The following is an 18,747-nucleotide window of genomic DNA, read 5'->3' on the forward strand; positions in this document are numbered from 1 at the left end:
AGGTATCAGATCACTTGGAGCCAGAGCCACGAATGGTTCTACAAAGCTAGATGGCTCTATATAACCTAATGTGGGTTTTGGGAAGCAAATTTCTCTGCAAAAGCAGTATAAGCCCTTAATCGCTCAACCATCTCTCCAGCCCTAGCTTAGGATTTTAATAAATTGATTCAGTCCAACTGATAACTAGGGAAGGTCAAGGACACTGGGAGTTTGCAGAGCAGCCAACATCAGTTAGAGAGGAGGCTTGTAAATATATAATCTGATGCAAAACAACTTTTACTATAGTGAAGTAAATCCAGCAACAAAGGCAGTGGTGCTGGGGCGTGGTGGTGGTGCTCCTTAATGACAAATACACACCTAGAATATAGTAACTGAAGAAATACATAGTGAACACTAAGCAAAGAGACACTTAGAAACACTAAGCAAAGAGACACCTAGAATACACTAAGCAAAGAGACACCTAGAATACCCTGAGCAAAGAGACACCTAGAATACCCTGAGCAAAGAGACAACTAGAATACACTAAGCAAAGAGACACCTAGAATACACTAAGCAAAGAGACACCTAGAATACACTAAGCGAAGAGACACCTAGAATACCCTAAGCAAAGAGACAGCTAGAATATTCTGAGCAAAGAGACACCTAGAATACACTAAGTAAAGCCCCAGCACATATAGCACAACCACGGTTTTACAGATGGAGAAGAATGCACTGGGAACCCTACATTACATTTAGGGATTCAGACATTAACCAATCCTGGGCTTTGTTTCCAGTTTCCCTAGCTGAGAGCTGTGTGTCTTCAGGAGACTTCTCTCCCTTTCCCTACTTCAGTTTTTCCATGCACACAGTGGCTTCTGGAAATAAATTAAAGGTGTACATTGTGTCCATGTTTTTAAAAGGACATATAAAATATTTGTAGAGAGTAAGTTCTTAGTTAATCCTTATGAGTGACTTTTCTATTTTTATACTTTATAACTTTCAAACTATTAGCAGTTAATGATCCTGCTTCTGTAGAATTAATCTTGTTTAAAGACTGAGTAATGACGTGATGGTGCCCTGGGTAGAATAAGTACTACCAGAAAAAAAACATATCTGTGGGAGAGGGATGGGAAGGAGCCTGTGTTTTAACTTGGTTTGAGGTGAGACTACCAAGCCCCAAGATGTCCACTTTTACCAAAAGCTGGGTCTGGAACCCTTATCTCCAGACTAAGCAAGAATAGATGAAGGAATCAGAAGCATGGAGCCTTACATGTATGATTGTACATAGAGCTCATATACTAAGGGGGGTGAAGAAGACACAGGGGCTATTAAAATTGGAAACAATCAATGTAACTCCAAGGATTCGGGTCTGGGTCTTGGAAGGGCAGAGACTGAAATGGAGAAGCTGGTGAAAGAAGTAATTTTTGTTTGTTTTAATTTCTTTTGTTTGTTTTGAGGCAATCTCTCCCTACTTCCCATGGGGAAGGAGTGTCATCCTTCTACCTTGGCAATTAAAATTCTGAGAATATGGCCAAGCAGCACCATGCCTGGATGAGAACAGGTTTGATGAAACAATGAACACAAATTTGGTTGTGACTATTCTCAGGTTTGCAAAAGGCTCAATGAGTTTGTGAGATTGTACTATGGGGATTGTATAATCTACTCCTATGCCTACAAGTCAGGGCAAGGGCAGGACAAAAGAAAACACTGTATTTCATAGAATTAAAATAGATAGGCCTGACAAACCTACTTTTTAATGCTCAAAGAGCATACTGATCAGAAACAGTCAAGGGATGCACTGAAAATTGGGGCCCAGCTACAATTTTAAAAGCAAGAATTGTCATAGAAGAATGGGGCCATCTCAGGAAAGAGCTGTGGCTTCCCTTAGCTCAGTTGTGGTCAGGTTGAATTCAAAATGAGATGGCAATGGGGCAGATATGATAGTATATTATGCATATATAAAATGTCATAATGAATCCTGAGATCCTGAGCAATTAACATATGCTAAGAAACTTTTTTAAAGGTTGGACTGGGGATGTGCCTCACTTGGTAGAACATTTGCTTAGCATGCATAAAGCAATGGATTTGATCCCTAGTATGACATAAACTAGGTGTGGTAGAGCACTTCATAGGAAAAAAAGTGGAGGCAGGAAGACCAGAGCTTCAAGTCCATCCTCCACTGCATATTGAATTTGAGGTCAGTCTAGGGGTACATGAGACACTTCCACAAAGATTATGTTAAAATAAAAGAATAAATTTAGGGGCGAGATCAGAAGACATCAAGTCAGGAGAGGAAACAAGGGGTCTTTTGGGTTGCTCTAGGAAGACATTACCAGGGACTGCAAAAATGGTTCCTGAGGCATGACAGTACAGCAGATTGAATCTTTATTCAAGAACCTAGCCTGGGCAGGGAGAGGAGAAAGTCTATGATGAGAGCTGTGGAAGATGAGTGAACAGTGTTATAGCTTAGTCAAGATGAAGGACCCTGAATATTTGAAAGCAGAAAAGAAGAGATGAAGGCATTGGGAAGGTAGAGAAGAAACCTGACCAAGAATGCCAAGAAGGTACTAGGAAAGAGATGTGGAGAAACAAGAACTACTTGCATCAAGTCCAGACAGCTCTCTCCTGTGATACTTCACAGTGTGTGGGTTTTGAATGACTTGAGGTGGCTTTTGTTGTTGTTGTTGTTGTTGTTTTTTGAAAACCTAGATAGTCACAAGTGCTCAAAATTGTCGTTTATATGCATTTATTGTTTTGTAGAAGAAATTATAACAAACTGAGGTTTGGAACCTTTTTTCCACATGTAGCATTGTTTGAACCTTACTACAATGCTTACATAGTACAGCTATCATCAAATCATGGCCTGAGTCATTATTTGCTTTCTGCAGATCTCCCCTGATGGACTCCCAGCTGCAGGATGGGAGGTACCAAATGTACTCTCTTAACCCCTGTGTCCCAGTAACTTGTGTACCTGACAAGAGCCTAACAGACACTTGCTAAATGTATGAACGTATGTATGTATGTATGAATGAATGAATGAGTCATCTCTTTCCCAGGAAAGAGAACTGAATATAACCCAGAATTTGCTTTTGTTTTCTGAAAGCGAGTAAGGAAAATTAACAAGGACACTACTTTTCCCAACGTCATTTAGTCAGGGACCTTTGGTTTTTCAGAAGTGCCTTACTGACATCCAACAGACACACAACACCGAACACCCCTCCTTCCCACAGTCTGGATGTAGTCTTTAAAGTCCATAGAAGAATCCCTTGAATACAGAATAGGAACAAATTAGAGGACAGGATAGTGTGCGGAAAACTTCCTGTGCTGACAATGACAACGTTTTACTTCCTGATGTGTGGAAAAGGGGATGAGGGTTAAAGGCGCTCTGAGGATAATTACAGCTGTAAAGTGCTCATTGTAGACTCTAACACCTGCACTGATAACTGTAAAATTTTCTCATACTTTCTTTAAAAGTCTCATTCCCAAGTGGGTAAAAACAAAGTTTCACTGCAGTGTAATTAAGTTATTTAGTAGCCTTATGCTTTTGTAGCTTTGCTACCTAAGACCCTACTACTCACCTGATGCTCTAAGCTCTAGTATCCAGGCAGTACAGGGTAGAAGTGGACTGGTTGATTGGTTGAATTACTCCTGCTGAAATAAATAATAATTAAAAGACCCCTGGTGTGGGACCATGGTCTGTATACTGTCAATTATATTTTAAATAAACACTGATTGGCCTGAAGCAAGGCAGGAAATATAGGCGGGACAACCAGGCAGTAAGTAGAGGTGGGTCAATGAGAACAGGAGAATTCTGGGAAGAGGAAAGCCCATTCCTCCACAATTGTGAGCTTGCCACAGAAGCAAGATGTGACTGCCTCACTGAAAAAGGTACTGGGCCATGGCAATCACAGATAAGAATAATGAGCTAATATAAGTTATAAGAGTTAATAAGAAGCCTGAGCTTCTCAATCATTTTATAACTAATGTAGACCTCTGTGTGATTTCTTTGGGACTTAACAATTGTGGGAACTGGGCAGGCCCCACTACCGTGGTTTCCTTTCCTGTTTATAACAACCTTGTGGGATAGGTATTAGCTTCTTCAGCAGAAGAGACACCTAAGTCTCGGTGTTCAATCACTTGTCCTAGTCTACCACCACCCAGCACCTTCAACATAAACCAAGCCCTCTGATGACTCATCCTTATCATGTTGATTATTTTCCCCCTGTTCTGACTTTGCTTTCACTCTCTCTCTCCCCCTCTCACCAGGAAAGGAGAAGAAGTTCTTGGCAGAATGGCATCTCATTGTGTTTCCAGCAACTGCCTGCTTTGTCTTGTTAATTCTCTCACTCATCTGCAGAGTGTAGGTATTCCTTACTTTCAAGAGCTGACTTTCCAGTGCAGCCCTTACACAGGGCTCATTATCAGATGGAGTTTACAGCATGCTGCTTCAGGCTGAAATAAAACGTGACATACAGACAGGACACAGCATGGTCCTCAGCTAGGACACACTCCTCAAATTTACTAACATTATCTTAATTTCTACCAAGATTTTTGCCACTGTATTCTTTACTTTCACAGTTTCCCCTTTTGTACTTGCTTGTTTTTTGCCATCTCCTATAAAAAGGCAGCAGTCCACCCAAGTCTGAAGTCACCACACTGCCTTCACATATGGGTCTCAGTAGTCAAGGGTTGACCTCTGCCTGGCTTTCAGGTACCTGATCCAGAGTGGCTGTCCTTATGTCAAATGCAGATTCTCTAAAGGCTGCACAGATCTCAAATCCCACTGTGCAGCCTGCAAATGACTGCACCCCCTTCTCTCTCAATCACTAAGGCAAAGTTCTGTTTTAGCCTAACAACTTCGGAAAAAACTTCCCTATTAAAGGATATTACTCATTAACATGTTATATTTAGATGCCCGTGGGTGATAGGCAGCAGTTCATAGGGAAAGGAAAGATGAGAAGAAACTGTGAATTTGTCATTGTTGAAGGAGGAAAGCTAGAATGAGGAGTGAATGAGAAGTCAAGCAAAGGATGCCGCTGACCCATCTTCAGAAGTCAGACCTAGCAATGAGCCCGATGTGAAACTGTTAGGGTTTCCTCTTCCCTGTCTCCAGGAAGCTCAAAAGCCTGGCAGCATTCCAAGGATTTCAATGATGATGAGATGTTTAGAAATCTTAACCAACAGAGAATCCCAACTTATAACATGGTTACACATGGAACTGATTTAGTCAATGTTTGAGTAGAAATCTAGACAAGAGGACTATTTATATTCACCCAATTCCTTCCTATTTTCAGGTGTCACATATGGATCAAGCTATTTCCACCAGTTCCAGCCCCTAAGAGCAACATTAAAGATCTCCTTGTGGTGACTGACTATGAGGTAATGTTTAAAGACACATAGAGGTGATATTCTAAGTGCCCTGCGGTGAGTGTCAAGCTCTCGCTGTATATATAGATACACCAATCAATAACTATATGTATCTCTCTCTCTCTCTCTCCCTCTCCCTTCCTTCCACCTCTCTCTCTGTAATTAGTTTTAGATGTTATTATTGCCTCTACATTTAGAGAAAGGTTTATAGTCAATGATAAGGGCTCTATGTAGCTCTGGCTTGACTAAAATTTGCTGTGTAGACCAAGCTGGTCTTAAACTCACAGATCCACTTGATTGCCTTCTAAATGCTGGGATTAAAGACAAGAATCTGGGAGTCTATGGTAAATTTGAGCTTTTATGGCTAATCTGGGAAGAAAGTGACATCGTAATACTACTATCAGCATCTCCATATATTGAGGTCTTTTTAGTTACTTTCAGCAACATTTCAAGATTTTCTGCGTATAGTTATTGCACTTTGTTGACCTTATCTTTCAGTCAAGTGGCTATTGAAATAAAGGGCAGCAAACACTTCCTATAAAGACATAATATACATTTAAGGTAGAATTGTTTTTTTAATAAAGGGTGTATCCACATAAAATGTACTAAAGAATTTTCATTGCTATGTTATAATAAAACTTTATGTATGAAAGATAACAAGCCAGATTAGGCTTCATTTACTGACCTCTGATTTAGATCAAGGAATTCTCTTAACAGACTTAGAAGCTTTTTCAACAGATGCGGATGAATCATCTCGTGTCCAGTTACAGGAAAAGACAGACTGATGAAAAATTCATCAGGATAGTTATTTCAGTAACCCCTCCCTCCCAAAATTTTAGAGTCTTTTACAGTTTGAGTTTGGTGGAAAACTACTAAACTACTGAAGTAAAAACCGAGGCTGGCCAGAAAGACATGGTGCACTGTACTTCTTCCTCGAATTCTGCATTGAGAGAACAGCACACCCATGCTGGCTTACCTATTGCTCCTTGGAAGGGAGCAGGCCCTGTGTGGATCTACTTCTGTTCATCTGAGTGTGCACGTTTCATTCCTCTTTGCTGTAGCAGAGGAAAACACACTGAGGTTAAACATAACACTACAGTCATTTGTCCTGTTCTCTTAATGGAGCATTTGAAGGTTGGTATCTAATTTCCCTATAGAGCCTGGGAGGGTTCTGTTAATATTCTGAGGTTGGTGAGTGAAACTGGCTTAAGAGCTTACTTTCTGAGCTTCTGGTTTGTTATTAATTAAAATCAAGTCATGTGTAGAATAACGACTTAGGGTAGACAGGCTGGTTTCAGAATATGCAAAGGATTAATGCCAACGCCGCTTGGCTTTTCAGGATAAATTTCTCTGTGCACCCATTACAGAGTTTTATATGAAAGATTGTGGGAAAGAGGGAGGCACAGAGAATTAAGGACTGAAGTAAAATGTAATATTATATTGTGTTGTATGTAGTATTATACGTAGTATTATGGCCTAAGATTTTAACCAAAGATTGCATGTGAGCAAGTGGAGAGCTGTCCACAGCTGGGTGACACACAGCAGTGTGCTCCAGCCACCCATTCCACCCATGGGGAATTTGATAAAAGAAAAAGAAGGCCCATTAGTACTATTGGCACTATGGTCCCTGGAGAGCACCTGAAGAGTGGAAAATGAAGCTCTCTACTTTGACAGTTGATCCTTCCTGGTGAGGGTAAGGATTTGTGTCAAGACCCATTGTGGGTGTCAAAAGCTGTGCTAATCAAGCCCTGATGGACAATGGTGCAGTATTTGCTTAGACTCTACACATCGGCACCACACTATAAATCCTCCTAAAATTACTTCAAATACACACATGGCAAATGCCGTGGAGGAGGTTGCAGAGTCTGAATTACACTGCACAGTCTGAATAATAAGAACAAGATCTCTTGTTTGAACGCACAGAAGCAAAACAGTGGCGTTAGGGGCTCACTGTGACTTTTAACACCGTACTTGGTACGAATGCTCAAAGTCATGGGCTTGGAAGACAGCAGTCATCCTGGAGCTGTTGCCAAGCGGGCTTTTGCTTCTTTAGACCGGCATAGAGACTGTTTTACAACATCCAATAGACAATTGACATTTTGGTTCTTTTTTTTTTTTTTTTTGGTTTTTCGAGACAGGGTTTCTCTGTGGTTTTGGAGCCTGTCCTGGAACTAGCTCTTGTAGACCAGGCTGGTCTTGAACTCACAGAGATCCGCCTGCCTCTGCCTCCCAAGTGCTGGGATTAAAGGCGTGCGCCACCACCGCCCGGCAACATTTTGGTTCTTTTTTTTTTAATGTTTTTATTTTTTAGATTTCATTCTGAGTTTTCAAACTTATTAGAGATGAGTTTCTAGTTGACTTTTTTCACTGGTAACCAGAGAGGGTTTCTCCCTCTATTATGCCCACTACAAATAATATAAAATATGATATTCAGGAAACATGTCTGCTGTGTTTCTAGGATTATGTCTAATACATAGCATCATATCTAAAATGAAATGAGTGTTAAAAACTGTTGAATGAGGGAAAATAGGATGATTTTTTACAAGTATCTTAAACATAATTTCTAATTATTACTGTCTGTATGTGTTAAACTAAAATTACATTAAAAACAAATGCTCCAAAGATGTGCTAGAATCTTTTTATCTTTTTTGAACAGGGTCTCATATAGTGCAGGGTGGCTTCAAACTGGATATATAATTGAGTATTATCTTAACTTTATGATCCTCCTGCCTCTGCTTCCTAAGTGCTGAGATTATAGACATGGACATCCATACTGGATTTATTCAGTGCTAAAGAAGCAAGTGAGGGCTTTTTAAATGCTAAACAAGCACTCTACCAATTGAATTTACCTCTAGCCTCAAATTTATATTATTGCAATTGGTGAGTGGAATATAATGGAAATATTTTAAATGATCACATCAAGCTGGGGTGTATCTCCCAAAGAGAATACCTGCCTAATATGTACAAGGCTTTGGGTTCAACCCCCAAACCAACAACATCATGACCCCCAAAATACAAAATATACTTAAAATATTATATGATATTATAAAGAAAAAAATCATAGACCTATGCAAGGGCTAAGGGGATATGTTGCAGGAGCTCCTTCCGCTCCTTCAGCCAATAGCCGCTGAGATACCAGATCATTGGGGTGTGGTCTCTCTCCCTTTAAAAAAGTGGCCACTTCCCTCTCCTCTCTCTCTTGCTTCCTGCTCCACTTCCAGCAACTAGACTCCCTTCCTGATTGCGCAGAGGGCTGTTGTCTGGGACGGTGATCTGTAAGTTTTTTCCCCTTTAAATAAATAACCATTCTATTAATCATAATTCCAAACTGGTGTGGGATTGTTTGTGATTTACACCTTCAGGGATATATCCCATTGGCAGTATATCAATAATAGGAATGAATTGTAAAGCTAAAGCTGTGTGTCCCTGTTACTTTATCATGAATGTAAAGAATACTTCATGTGTTAGAAAGGACTGAGAAGCAGTCGGGTATATTTGGGAGATAAGTCGGATATTTTTTTCTTCTTCCCACTTATTTTTTTATTTGCTAAATATACGATTGTTATTTAAAAGTTACTTCAAACCAATTAAAAAAATCAAAGAAATGAGGTGGTCTCTGAAAGACAAGTAAGGAAAATATTTTGTTTTGCAGAAAGCTGCTTGGAATGAAACCAAAATTGAAGTTGTAAGTTATGTGGAAGAGGCTGGATTTGAAGTCATGGAAAACTCCATGTTTTAACGGCATCATGATATTCTGAAAAGAATTCACATAGGACTCCATGATAAAGGCAAGAACTGATATTTCCTGGCAACCAGGAATTTCAAATGAACACACAGCACACAATTTGATTGCGAGGCAACGAATCCAGACACACGAGTCCCCAATGTCTCATCTCCTGAAGTGTACAAATCTCATCAAACCACCTGGCTCACAGCAGGACAATGAACACATCTGAGCAGGGCACCTCGTTTTCCCTCCCACAGTATATAAAGTATCACCCGGCCTGCTTATACAGGCCAGTCTTTGCAATTTGCATGACTTACTTTGAATATTTTGCACAGGAGACAGCTTTTTAAGCTAATATCACATGTTAATTTGGTTTGAGCTGCCAACAGTAGCACTTTCAGCAATAGTGATGGGAAGAAACAGTGGAACCCATCCATAGTGAACCCAAATACAGAGCTGTCTTTCCCGCAGCAAGTGGAAGCTATCATTTCATGGTGCTTTTCCCTTTCAAGTTCTAGAATACTTCTTTCAAGAACTGAGTCTGTGTGTTGGGGTGTGGGATGAAGCAATGTGGAGCCGGAAACAAAGACTATGTCCAGTTCCATATGCCTGTCTCAGGAAGCATCCCAGCCAAAGTAACTAAAAATGTGCACTAAGACATCATGCCTGGGTCTAAGGAGATGAATGGCTCAGTTGGCCAAGTACTTGGTGAAGAAGCATAAGGACCTGAGACTGGTTACCCAGCCCAAGGAAACAGCAACCGAACAGTGCAAGCAGCACGAGCCTCTGATCCTAGTGTGGGCAAAACAAAGATGAGAGGCTCCATGGGACCTGTTGGTCACTCTGGCCACAAAGATGGGAGACTCCATGGGAACTGATGGTCACTCAGTGAGAGATCCTGTCTCAAAAATTTAATGTGGAAAGTTATTAAGGAGAACCCCTGACACCGGCCTCTGGCCTATATGCACCCGTACACACATGAACACACACAGACATACACACATACACTAAAAATATCATGCCCCATTAAGAGAGAAGACAGGAGTTTGTTGAAGGATTACATTTTTCAAGTTTTTCCTTGGTACTATGGAAATAAACAGAGAGACATTGAACATAATTCTGCTGTGAAGGTGATTGCTAGATCTAGAATGTACTTCCCAAAGAGATGTTTGATGCAAGAGCCTTCAGGGCGACTTATTGGTCAACTAGTTTTTGTTCAACCTTATTCTCTTAAGTTAGGGTTTTCTAGAAGTACACATAATGGTATAGAAATGTATTCTCTCAATGTCTTCATATATGAGGCCGTATTTATAAGCCTTTGCAATGGGCAGTGGGCTTGAAGTAGAAGCAAGCACAAGTATGCTCTGGGAGGAGGAATAGTTAGTAGTAGAGAGGACCCTAGTGGTACTGATTTTACATAGTTCTGAGGCAAGGAGCTTGAGACAATGAAAGGAGATGATGGCACTTCAAATCAACACCATGGAACACTTTTTAATACTTTATAGAGCTGGTTTAGTTAGTTTAGATACTCTGGGTGAGGTATCCAAGGAGTACCAACTGTCTGTTACATGGTTTTTCTGATTTAGCGTATAACAGGCTGAACAATCATGGACATCTGCCAATACTGGACTTCTCCGAGGGTCAGAGCACACTATAGCAGGTTTTCTGCGCTGTCTCTCTGGTCTTCACAAGTCTGTGCTCTGCCACAGTCGTCTACATTGTGGCCTCCATATTAAAGATACAGGAAATGGGGATGAGAAAGGTCAATAGCCAGGAAAGGGCACAGCAATGAGCTGAATATCACACTCGGCAGACTGCAGTAACGCAGAGGAGGCTATCACATAAAAGCTAAGGTTGGGGCCCTAGAGAGATGGCTCAGTGGTTAAGAGCACTTAGCTGTTCTTCCAGAGGTCCGTGTTTAATTCTGAGCAACTGCACGATAGCTCACAACCATCTGTAATGGGATCAGATTCCTTCTTCTGGTGTGCATGAAGACATAGGCCATAAAATACATGGATAAATAAATCAAAAAAGAAAAAAAGGAAATGCTGACGTTGGCTTTAGGGCTCAGACTAGGAAGTTGAGGCCCATGGAAGTATTACTATCGTTGGAAAAGTTTGTATTTGACCAACTAACTGGCCAAGAATCTATGAAAAATGGTGCTAAAAGAATCTCTATAAAGGGAGTCAAGAATTTGCATGGCCAACAATTCTCAAGTAAGTCTTATGCTGCTGATTTGCGTACCACACTTTGGTAAATTGTTATGAACATCACAAATTGAAAACCGCCCAATTAAAGAATAATGGGTGGAAACAACCAACTCTAAGAATTCTCTGTCTCTTGTCTTGCAAAAGAAGTCTAGAAACACCATTTTGGAAACTTACCTCTACTCGAGAAGGTTGGACCAGAAAAAAGAGCTGGGGCACTGCCCTCATACAAGGCCAGTTGTTCATTTTGAGTGTGTGCAGTTCTCATTTGAGAGAGCCCTCCCTAAACCTAATAGCCAATAATTTTCTGGGTTTCACAGGATTCCTGTCCCCCATCCCTGTGCTGGTGCTAGCATCTTATCTTGGTGTGTATATAAGAAGCAACACAAAGTAGTTCTTGTGACCTTGTCAGCATATTGTGGACTTACTCTCCTTGATTTTTGGATTGTGACAATCATTCTTTGGGAATTCTTATCCAATATTATCTCTTCTATGAGGCTTCAGAAACAGCTTGTAGATCATGTCTCTGGAGTCTCATTGTGAGCCTTATGTCTTGGAAGATGTACCCAACAATTTAGCTGCCTCCCTGTTTGATCATGTGCTCCAGGGGCATTGACATTCTGCAAGCAGGATGCATCCTTTTATTTACAGTGTCTAGAGCAGTACCTAACCCTTAAAAATTACATAGGGTTCTGGAGCTGGAGAGATGACCCGGAGGTTAAGAGCACTGGCTGCTCTTCCAGAGGATCTGAGTTTGATTTCCAGCACTCACATGGTGACTCACAACCATCTATAATTTCTGTCTTAGGGTATCTGACCCCCTCTTATGACTTCTGTGGCCACTAACATGCATGTGGTACACAGACATATATTGCAAAATCACTCATAACATTTTAAAAAAATTATATATGGTTAGTGAGCCAGCTAATGTTCCCTTAGCCCTGGCACAGCACTTTCCATATATTTAAAATTGAGCTGCATTCAAGAAAGATTATCAAGACCTACAATGCCATAGAAAGAAGAACAGGTATCTAATAGGACTATAACGGGAGTAGCTAGAAGAAACTCTGTAGTTGATAGAAACTGAGGTCAGAGTATTGATTCTCCTAGCATAGGACAGAGACCCACCTTCCTCTTAGATCTTTCACAGCCGTAGCATATGAACAAAAAATGCTTCTTCAAGATATCTTTTACAATGAAGAGCTTATTGCAACCTCTGTCTTTGGTACTTGTAATTCACAGTGAGCAATATACGGGAGTTTGAGGCGACTGGGGAATGAAGCTTGTCTGCAACAGGCAAACCACCCGAGCCTCGTTGATATGCCTCAGGCCTCAAACTATTTAAGCTGGCTGGGGAAGAAGCCACTTGGGCAAAGAGCATCTTGATTAAAAATCTAAACGGTTTCGAGGTGAGACTTGTATGTGTCAGGACCATCTGCTAGTGGAATTCAAAAACTGTAGGTGCTAATTTGTTAAAGATAAAGCAGACTGCTGGTGAGAACGAAGAACTATAAACAACCTCTGATGGCTGGGGAAGGATGATGAGCCGATGGAAATGGGACATAGTGTCACCCAAAGGATTTTTGTCACAAAAGCTATGAAGCCACTCTTGCTTTCATGTCCCATACATGGAGTTCCAGGATGCAAACTTTTTCAAAACACTTTGTTTAGAATTTCATATTGAGTTAAATGTCAATTTCTTCCTTCAGCATTACCCTGTGAACGTAATGTGGGTCAAGATAGGAGTCCGTTAACATAAATGGCAATGATTTATTTGAATCTATGTTATCAAGAGAGGTATATTTTTAATTTCCCCCCTCAAACATTACCCCCTTTCTGTTCCCACTACAGCTCTCACCATCCTTCACCTCATTTGCAGGAGCCTCTGAACTGAATTTCTGACCTCCAGGATTTCCTTTCTCTTAAAGGCATTTCTTCCTGTATCACTCTGCCCAAAAACCTTTTTTTTATTATTAATTTATTCATTTATTAAAGATTTCTGCCTCCTCCCTGCCACCGCCTCCCATATCCCTCCCCCTCCCCCAATCAAGTCACCCTCCCTCATCAGCCCAAAGAGCAGTGAGGGTTCCCTGTCCAAGGACCTCCCACCTCCTAAAGGATGCTTCACTAAATCAAAGTTCGGTATATCAAGTAGTCCACTGTTACCTGGCATCTCTGTAGTGCTCCAGAAAACCTGTGTGAAATCCAACCTCTATTCTGGTCTGTAAGCATCAAGCTGTGTTTCCCGTCTCATGACTGCTTAAGTTTTCAACAGTGGAAAAAGCCTTCTGATTCCCCCCCCCCCCTTCTTGTCAATGCTGTATCTTCTAAGATTTAGCATTTTGCTACATTGAAGACTTTAATTTCTTGCCTGATTGGCATGTCCCTGTATGTTTGCCAGATGCCTTCTGTGTAATTCTTACAGCATTCAACTGCTTGTTTCTTATTTATTGTGTAAACACTCTGAGGCCCAAAACAACTCCTTATGTGCCACTATTCCCACAGGCCCTCAGTAGGAACTGAGTGGTTGCTGAGCTGAGCAGGACTAAGGAGACAGAAACATTCAACAGATATTTAGAATTCTACTGCAGACTCATATATTGAAGACTGTGTGATTATGCCAAAAATGAAACAACCATCAAACAAGGTAGTAAGAATTCACAGTTGACATCACTCACTTAATCTGAAGACAGCCAGCTGCTGGCATCCCTGCATGTGGGCACTCAGAGTACCCAAGTTCTCACACTGTGAGGAGCTCCTGTGCACTGGGCACTTCCTCCAGCTTTGTATTTGGTAATTAGCACATGTATTAGGAACACAGAGTAGCCTGGGTGTGTTAAGTTGAAATTCTAATGTGCTTTCAGTTTTCAACTTGAAAATGTGTTCTTAAGTTCATTTCTTTTCTCAAATTAAAAGCAGAGATTGATCCCTAACAAGCAATAAAAATGCAATAATACTTTAACCTGGCAGGAGGAGGAGAAAGAGGAGGAAGAGGAGGAGGAGGAGAGAGTGAAGAAAGCAGCAAAGCCACCAAACAGAGCTGTAGCTTAACAGCAACTAACTTGCTTCATCCCCTCTTTCAGTACTCTATGACCTGTTGCTGCTTCACTTCTGACATAATACAATGTGTACATGGGTAAGGCCGTGTCCTCTTATTTTCTTTTGGAAAATGGACCAGTGGGCTAGATTTCACGGGGGTGTGTGTGTAATATTTTTCTTTTACAAAGCTTAATGGACTCCAAATATGTTACCACACGGGTGTGGTTCCTCTCCAGCGTGTTTGGAAGACAACCAATTTAAGAAAATGTTTAATCCAATAAAAACCATTTTATTCTGAGTTATGTTGACAAAAAACTTGATTGTTCCCTTGAACTTACCTGTGCTACTAATTGGTTTCACAAGAAAACAGAGATGCAGGATTTTTGTTCCTGTAAGCAATGTCCACATTTTTATGCCATAGTTCAAATATGTGCGTTCTTTCGTCTTCTCCACTACACTATGAGGAGGGAAGTCTCAGTCCTTTTATCTCCATTTCTTCAGTGCCAGCACAACACCCGGCTCTTACCTGTTGACTGCTCAAAATAAGAACAGCTGTACTCAATAAAATCCATAGTTACTTGTTTTCGGTTACTTTGTTCTAAAGATTGATAAACACCCCCCCCCTCCAACTAGCTGTATGGCTCATATTCTTGGGAAGAAGATTATTTGTATATCTCTTTAAAATATTTCTGGAATTTTCTCCACTCTCTTCTTACCTCCTTGGCAAATAATTTGGCTTTGGAAAGATCTTTTTGTCTTAATATTTTGTTTTGGTTTCAACTGTAAGAGGACCTTATACACCAATTCTGGCTCTCACAATGCAGGGCACTCACACATGCAATGCTTGCATGCATGTATGCGAGCAAGTAGTCATGCATTATCCAAGGGATAGAAGAGAGAGGCCAATGAAACAGTATTCCAAATAGCAAGCCTCAGGCTTCCACCACAGAGTCATTCATTTCAGACATTGGAAAGCCCCTGGAAATTTGTAATAAAAATTAGTGACTTCATGGAGGTCGTTGCATTTTCTTCCCTGCAAAACTTAGTACATACACGAGGGCATCAATCAAATTTGTATTTCAAATAAGTATTGCATGTAACACACTTAGTCTTCATTCGTTTTTTCTAAATCCAAGTTTGACTAGACCTCTTTGATTTTACGTTGTGCCCTGATCAGTACTACTCTGATAGCTTAAGTGTGAAGGGCTCTTATTACAAATCCAAGTGAAAAACACAATTTGCAATAGAAGAAGGAGAAGCAGCCCTGCTTGGCCTCTTGGAGTTAAAAAAATTCACCATACAAAATCTGCAGGAATTTCGAGTATTTGGGAACTTATCCCAGCTCTGGTCAATTTCAACATTAACACACCAACACATAACCTCATAAAGGCTCACTATTTAATATCTTATATTCCTGTTGCTACTAATATATCATCTATCTATCTATCTATCTATCTATCTATCTATCTATCTATCTATCTATCTTTCTATCATCTATCTATAAATCTATAATCTATATACCATCTATCATCTATCTATCGCCTATTTATTGTCTATTTATTACCTTTCCTTCTTGTTATTAGGTCACTAATCTATCACTTGTCTGCCTGTCTTCCTTTCTGTCTATCATTTCTCTCTCACCTGTCTGTCCATCTCTCAGTCATTTATGTGTCTTTCTTCTATACAAGGCTATAGAAATCTAGTGTTTGGAAGGGGCCCTAGACCTATGCCAGAAACATCTGAATTCCTGGTCTTGGCTCTGATGCACAGGGTACATTTTTAAACCTCTCAGCCTCACTTCTCATGTGCAAAAATATGGAATGATAAGTAGTAGCCCAGCAAATCACCAGGATGATCTGCAGGGAGACCACTACACACCACTAGCATGGCTGACTGTTATTTACACCACATACATCCCTCTGGTCACAACATACTCTTTCAGGTTCCTGGGCTTTTCCACTCATATTCCTTCTGTGCCTACATTATTGCCTGGTGTGCAGAGAGTAGTGAACAGTCCTCTGCTGAATATAACTTGCCCCACTTCATGGACCTCATTTTCTCTATCTTTTTTGAATAGTGGTGTTCTTTTGTACCTGGCTTTGTTCAGAACAACTCATTCCAAATCCTCACCTCAGATACTGTTTCCTCTCAACTCAGTATCTCCCTCTTGTTTGACTCAGTGTCCTGTACTGTCCTCTAACTGAACTTAGGGGGTCTAGATTCTGGCATAGCTTATTGTCTTTCTTAATAAATTCCTATGACTAGGTATATTATTTTAATATGAAGACTTTCCCAGTGTGCCTCATGTGTTGAATGCCTGGTTCCTAACTGGTGGCACTATTTTTGGAGGTGGCAAATTTAGTTGAACCGAGTGGGTCACTGGGGGGAGGGGTATGCCTCTAAAGGTTCTATGTGGTACCCAGTCTCTCCTCTTTGTTCCCTGTCCATGATGAGGAAGGCAGCACATATTTCCACCTCCTTCATGAGCTAAAATAAATATTTCCTCCCTTCAATTTGTCTGAGGCATTTTAGTCACAGTTGCATAAAGTGAGTTTAAACCACTAGGGAGTGAAATGTACTGAATCAAGAGTTCAGTTCTAACCCTGACTTTTTAATGGCCTATGTCACCATGAGCTCCTGGTCGGCCTATGTGCATCCATTTCATTAATGAAAATGGTAGAAACTCGTAGCATGAAGAACATACTGAGAGTCATAACAATTAAGTATTGGCTGGGTGTGGCGGTAAAGGCATTTAATCCCAACACCTGAGAGGCAGAGACAGATGGATCTCTGTGAGTCCAAGGTCAACCTGTTCTACGTAGTGAGTACCAAAACAACCAGGGTTAAGTAGAGACACCTACTCAAACAACAAACAACAAGTATTAAATATCATGTGAAGTTTTTCACTAAAATCCCAAGGCATATTTACATTCACACACAATTTGTGTTATTCCTAAATGTGGAAAGAATGTATAAAGCAAATCTAGTTGACAGACACAAGGGCTGTTATGTTTAATCATATCCATATTAAATACCTCAGCCTTACAGTTTCTAGACATTCAGATCTATCATGTGGTTGACTTTTTTTTAAAGGCTTTTGTCTGTGTGACCAGTTTTATTATAGCTCTGTTACTCTCTATCTGACCATAACCATGAGGATAAAGAACAGAGGCCAATTTTGTTTGAACTGTGAACTCTGCTGAGTATTGCACATTTACACTTGAATTGTGGCATTTGGACATTTAATCTGCTTGGTCCATTTAGCACAAGGGTCAAAGGGGGTCTGCTCACACACCGGGCAGCCTGCCTTGCACAGACTGATCATAATGTGACAGAGGCTTGGAAGCCACATGGAATAGCAGCAGATAATGCCCCTCTGTTGACAAATGAAGTGATTTCAATCCCAGCTGCAGAGGGATGGCTGTCAGAAACAGGTACTGATCATGTGCCCTGGGCAGCGATGGGGGAGGACAGTTCAGAACACTGTGGAGAAACTGAAGGTGATTTTGTGAAAAAATTGGGCATCTGAATGAGGAACCTACTGCCAACCTTATTTTCTATAAACATTGATATCGATATTTAGTATTAGTTTATATTCTTTTTATTGCAGTAAGATGATTAGATCTTACAGATTTTGACATGCTCCTGGACAAATGCAATAGTTAATTGTTGCGGGAGGTCCTTTGGCTCCTCCAGACAATAGCAGCTGAGATACCAACCCATTGGGACGTGGTCTCTATCTTTAAAAAAGTGGCCACTTCCCCCCTCGCTCTCTCTTACTTCCTGCTCCGCTTCCAGCGACTAGACTCCCTTCCTGATTGCGCAGAGGGCTGTTGTCTGGGACGGTGATCTGTAAGTTTTTTCCTCTTTAAATAAATAACAATTCTATTAATCATAATTCCAAACTGGTGTGGGATTGTTTGTGACTTACGCCTTCGCCTTCATCTGGCAATGATGGAGGAAGGTCATTGGTTAATTAATAAAGAAACTGCTTGGCCAAATAGGTTAGAACATAGGTGGGTGGAGTAAACAGAACAGCATGCTGGGAGGAAGAGAAAGTGAGCTCAGATGCCATGCTCCCCTCTCCCAGGCAGACGTGATGAAGCAAGCCTCCAGGTCAGACATGCTGAATCTTTCTGGTAAGTGCACCTAGCGGTGCTACACAGATTATTAGAAATGGGCTAAATTAATATGTGAGAATTAGCCTAGAAGAGGCTAGATATAATGGGCCAGGCAGTGTTTAAAAGAATACAGTTTGTGCGTTGTTATTTCGGGGCATAAGCTAGCCAGGTGACCAGGAGCTGTGTGGCAGGAAAGCAGTTGGCAGCTCCTTCTACAGTTAATTTATAAAATAATCACTAATGTTTGGAGAGTTGTGCATCTAGAACATCCTACAGATTGCCCAAAGTAAGAAGGGCATTTGTCAGA

General features: G+C 40.8%; 1 protein-coding gene across 1 annotated transcript in view; it reads left to right on the plus strand.

The window, feature by feature from the left end:
* The window catches only part of Il5ra (interleukin 5 receptor subunit alpha), a 37,157-nt gene extending 25,776 nt beyond the window's left edge, over positions 1–11,381 (plus strand). Inside the window, exons 11-13 of the mRNA XM_075981996.1 lie at positions 4,246–4,339; positions 5,274–5,358; positions 8,999–11,381. Of these exons, the coding sequence (XP_075838111.1) occupies positions 4,246–4,339; positions 5,274–5,358; positions 8,999–9,085 (266 nt within the window). The 3' untranslated portion in view covers positions 9,086–11,381. The remainder of the gene's footprint in view (positions 1–4,245; positions 4,340–5,273; positions 5,359–8,998) is intronic.
* Positions 11,382–18,747: the final 7,366 nt, after the last annotated feature.

Source organism: Microtus pennsylvanicus, chromosome 8 (assembly GCF_037038515.1).
Source record: "Microtus pennsylvanicus isolate mMicPen1 chromosome 8, mMicPen1.hap1, whole genome shotgun sequence".
In the NCBI taxonomy this organism is placed as follows: domain Eukaryota; kingdom Metazoa; phylum Chordata; class Mammalia; order Rodentia; family Cricetidae; genus Microtus; species Microtus pennsylvanicus.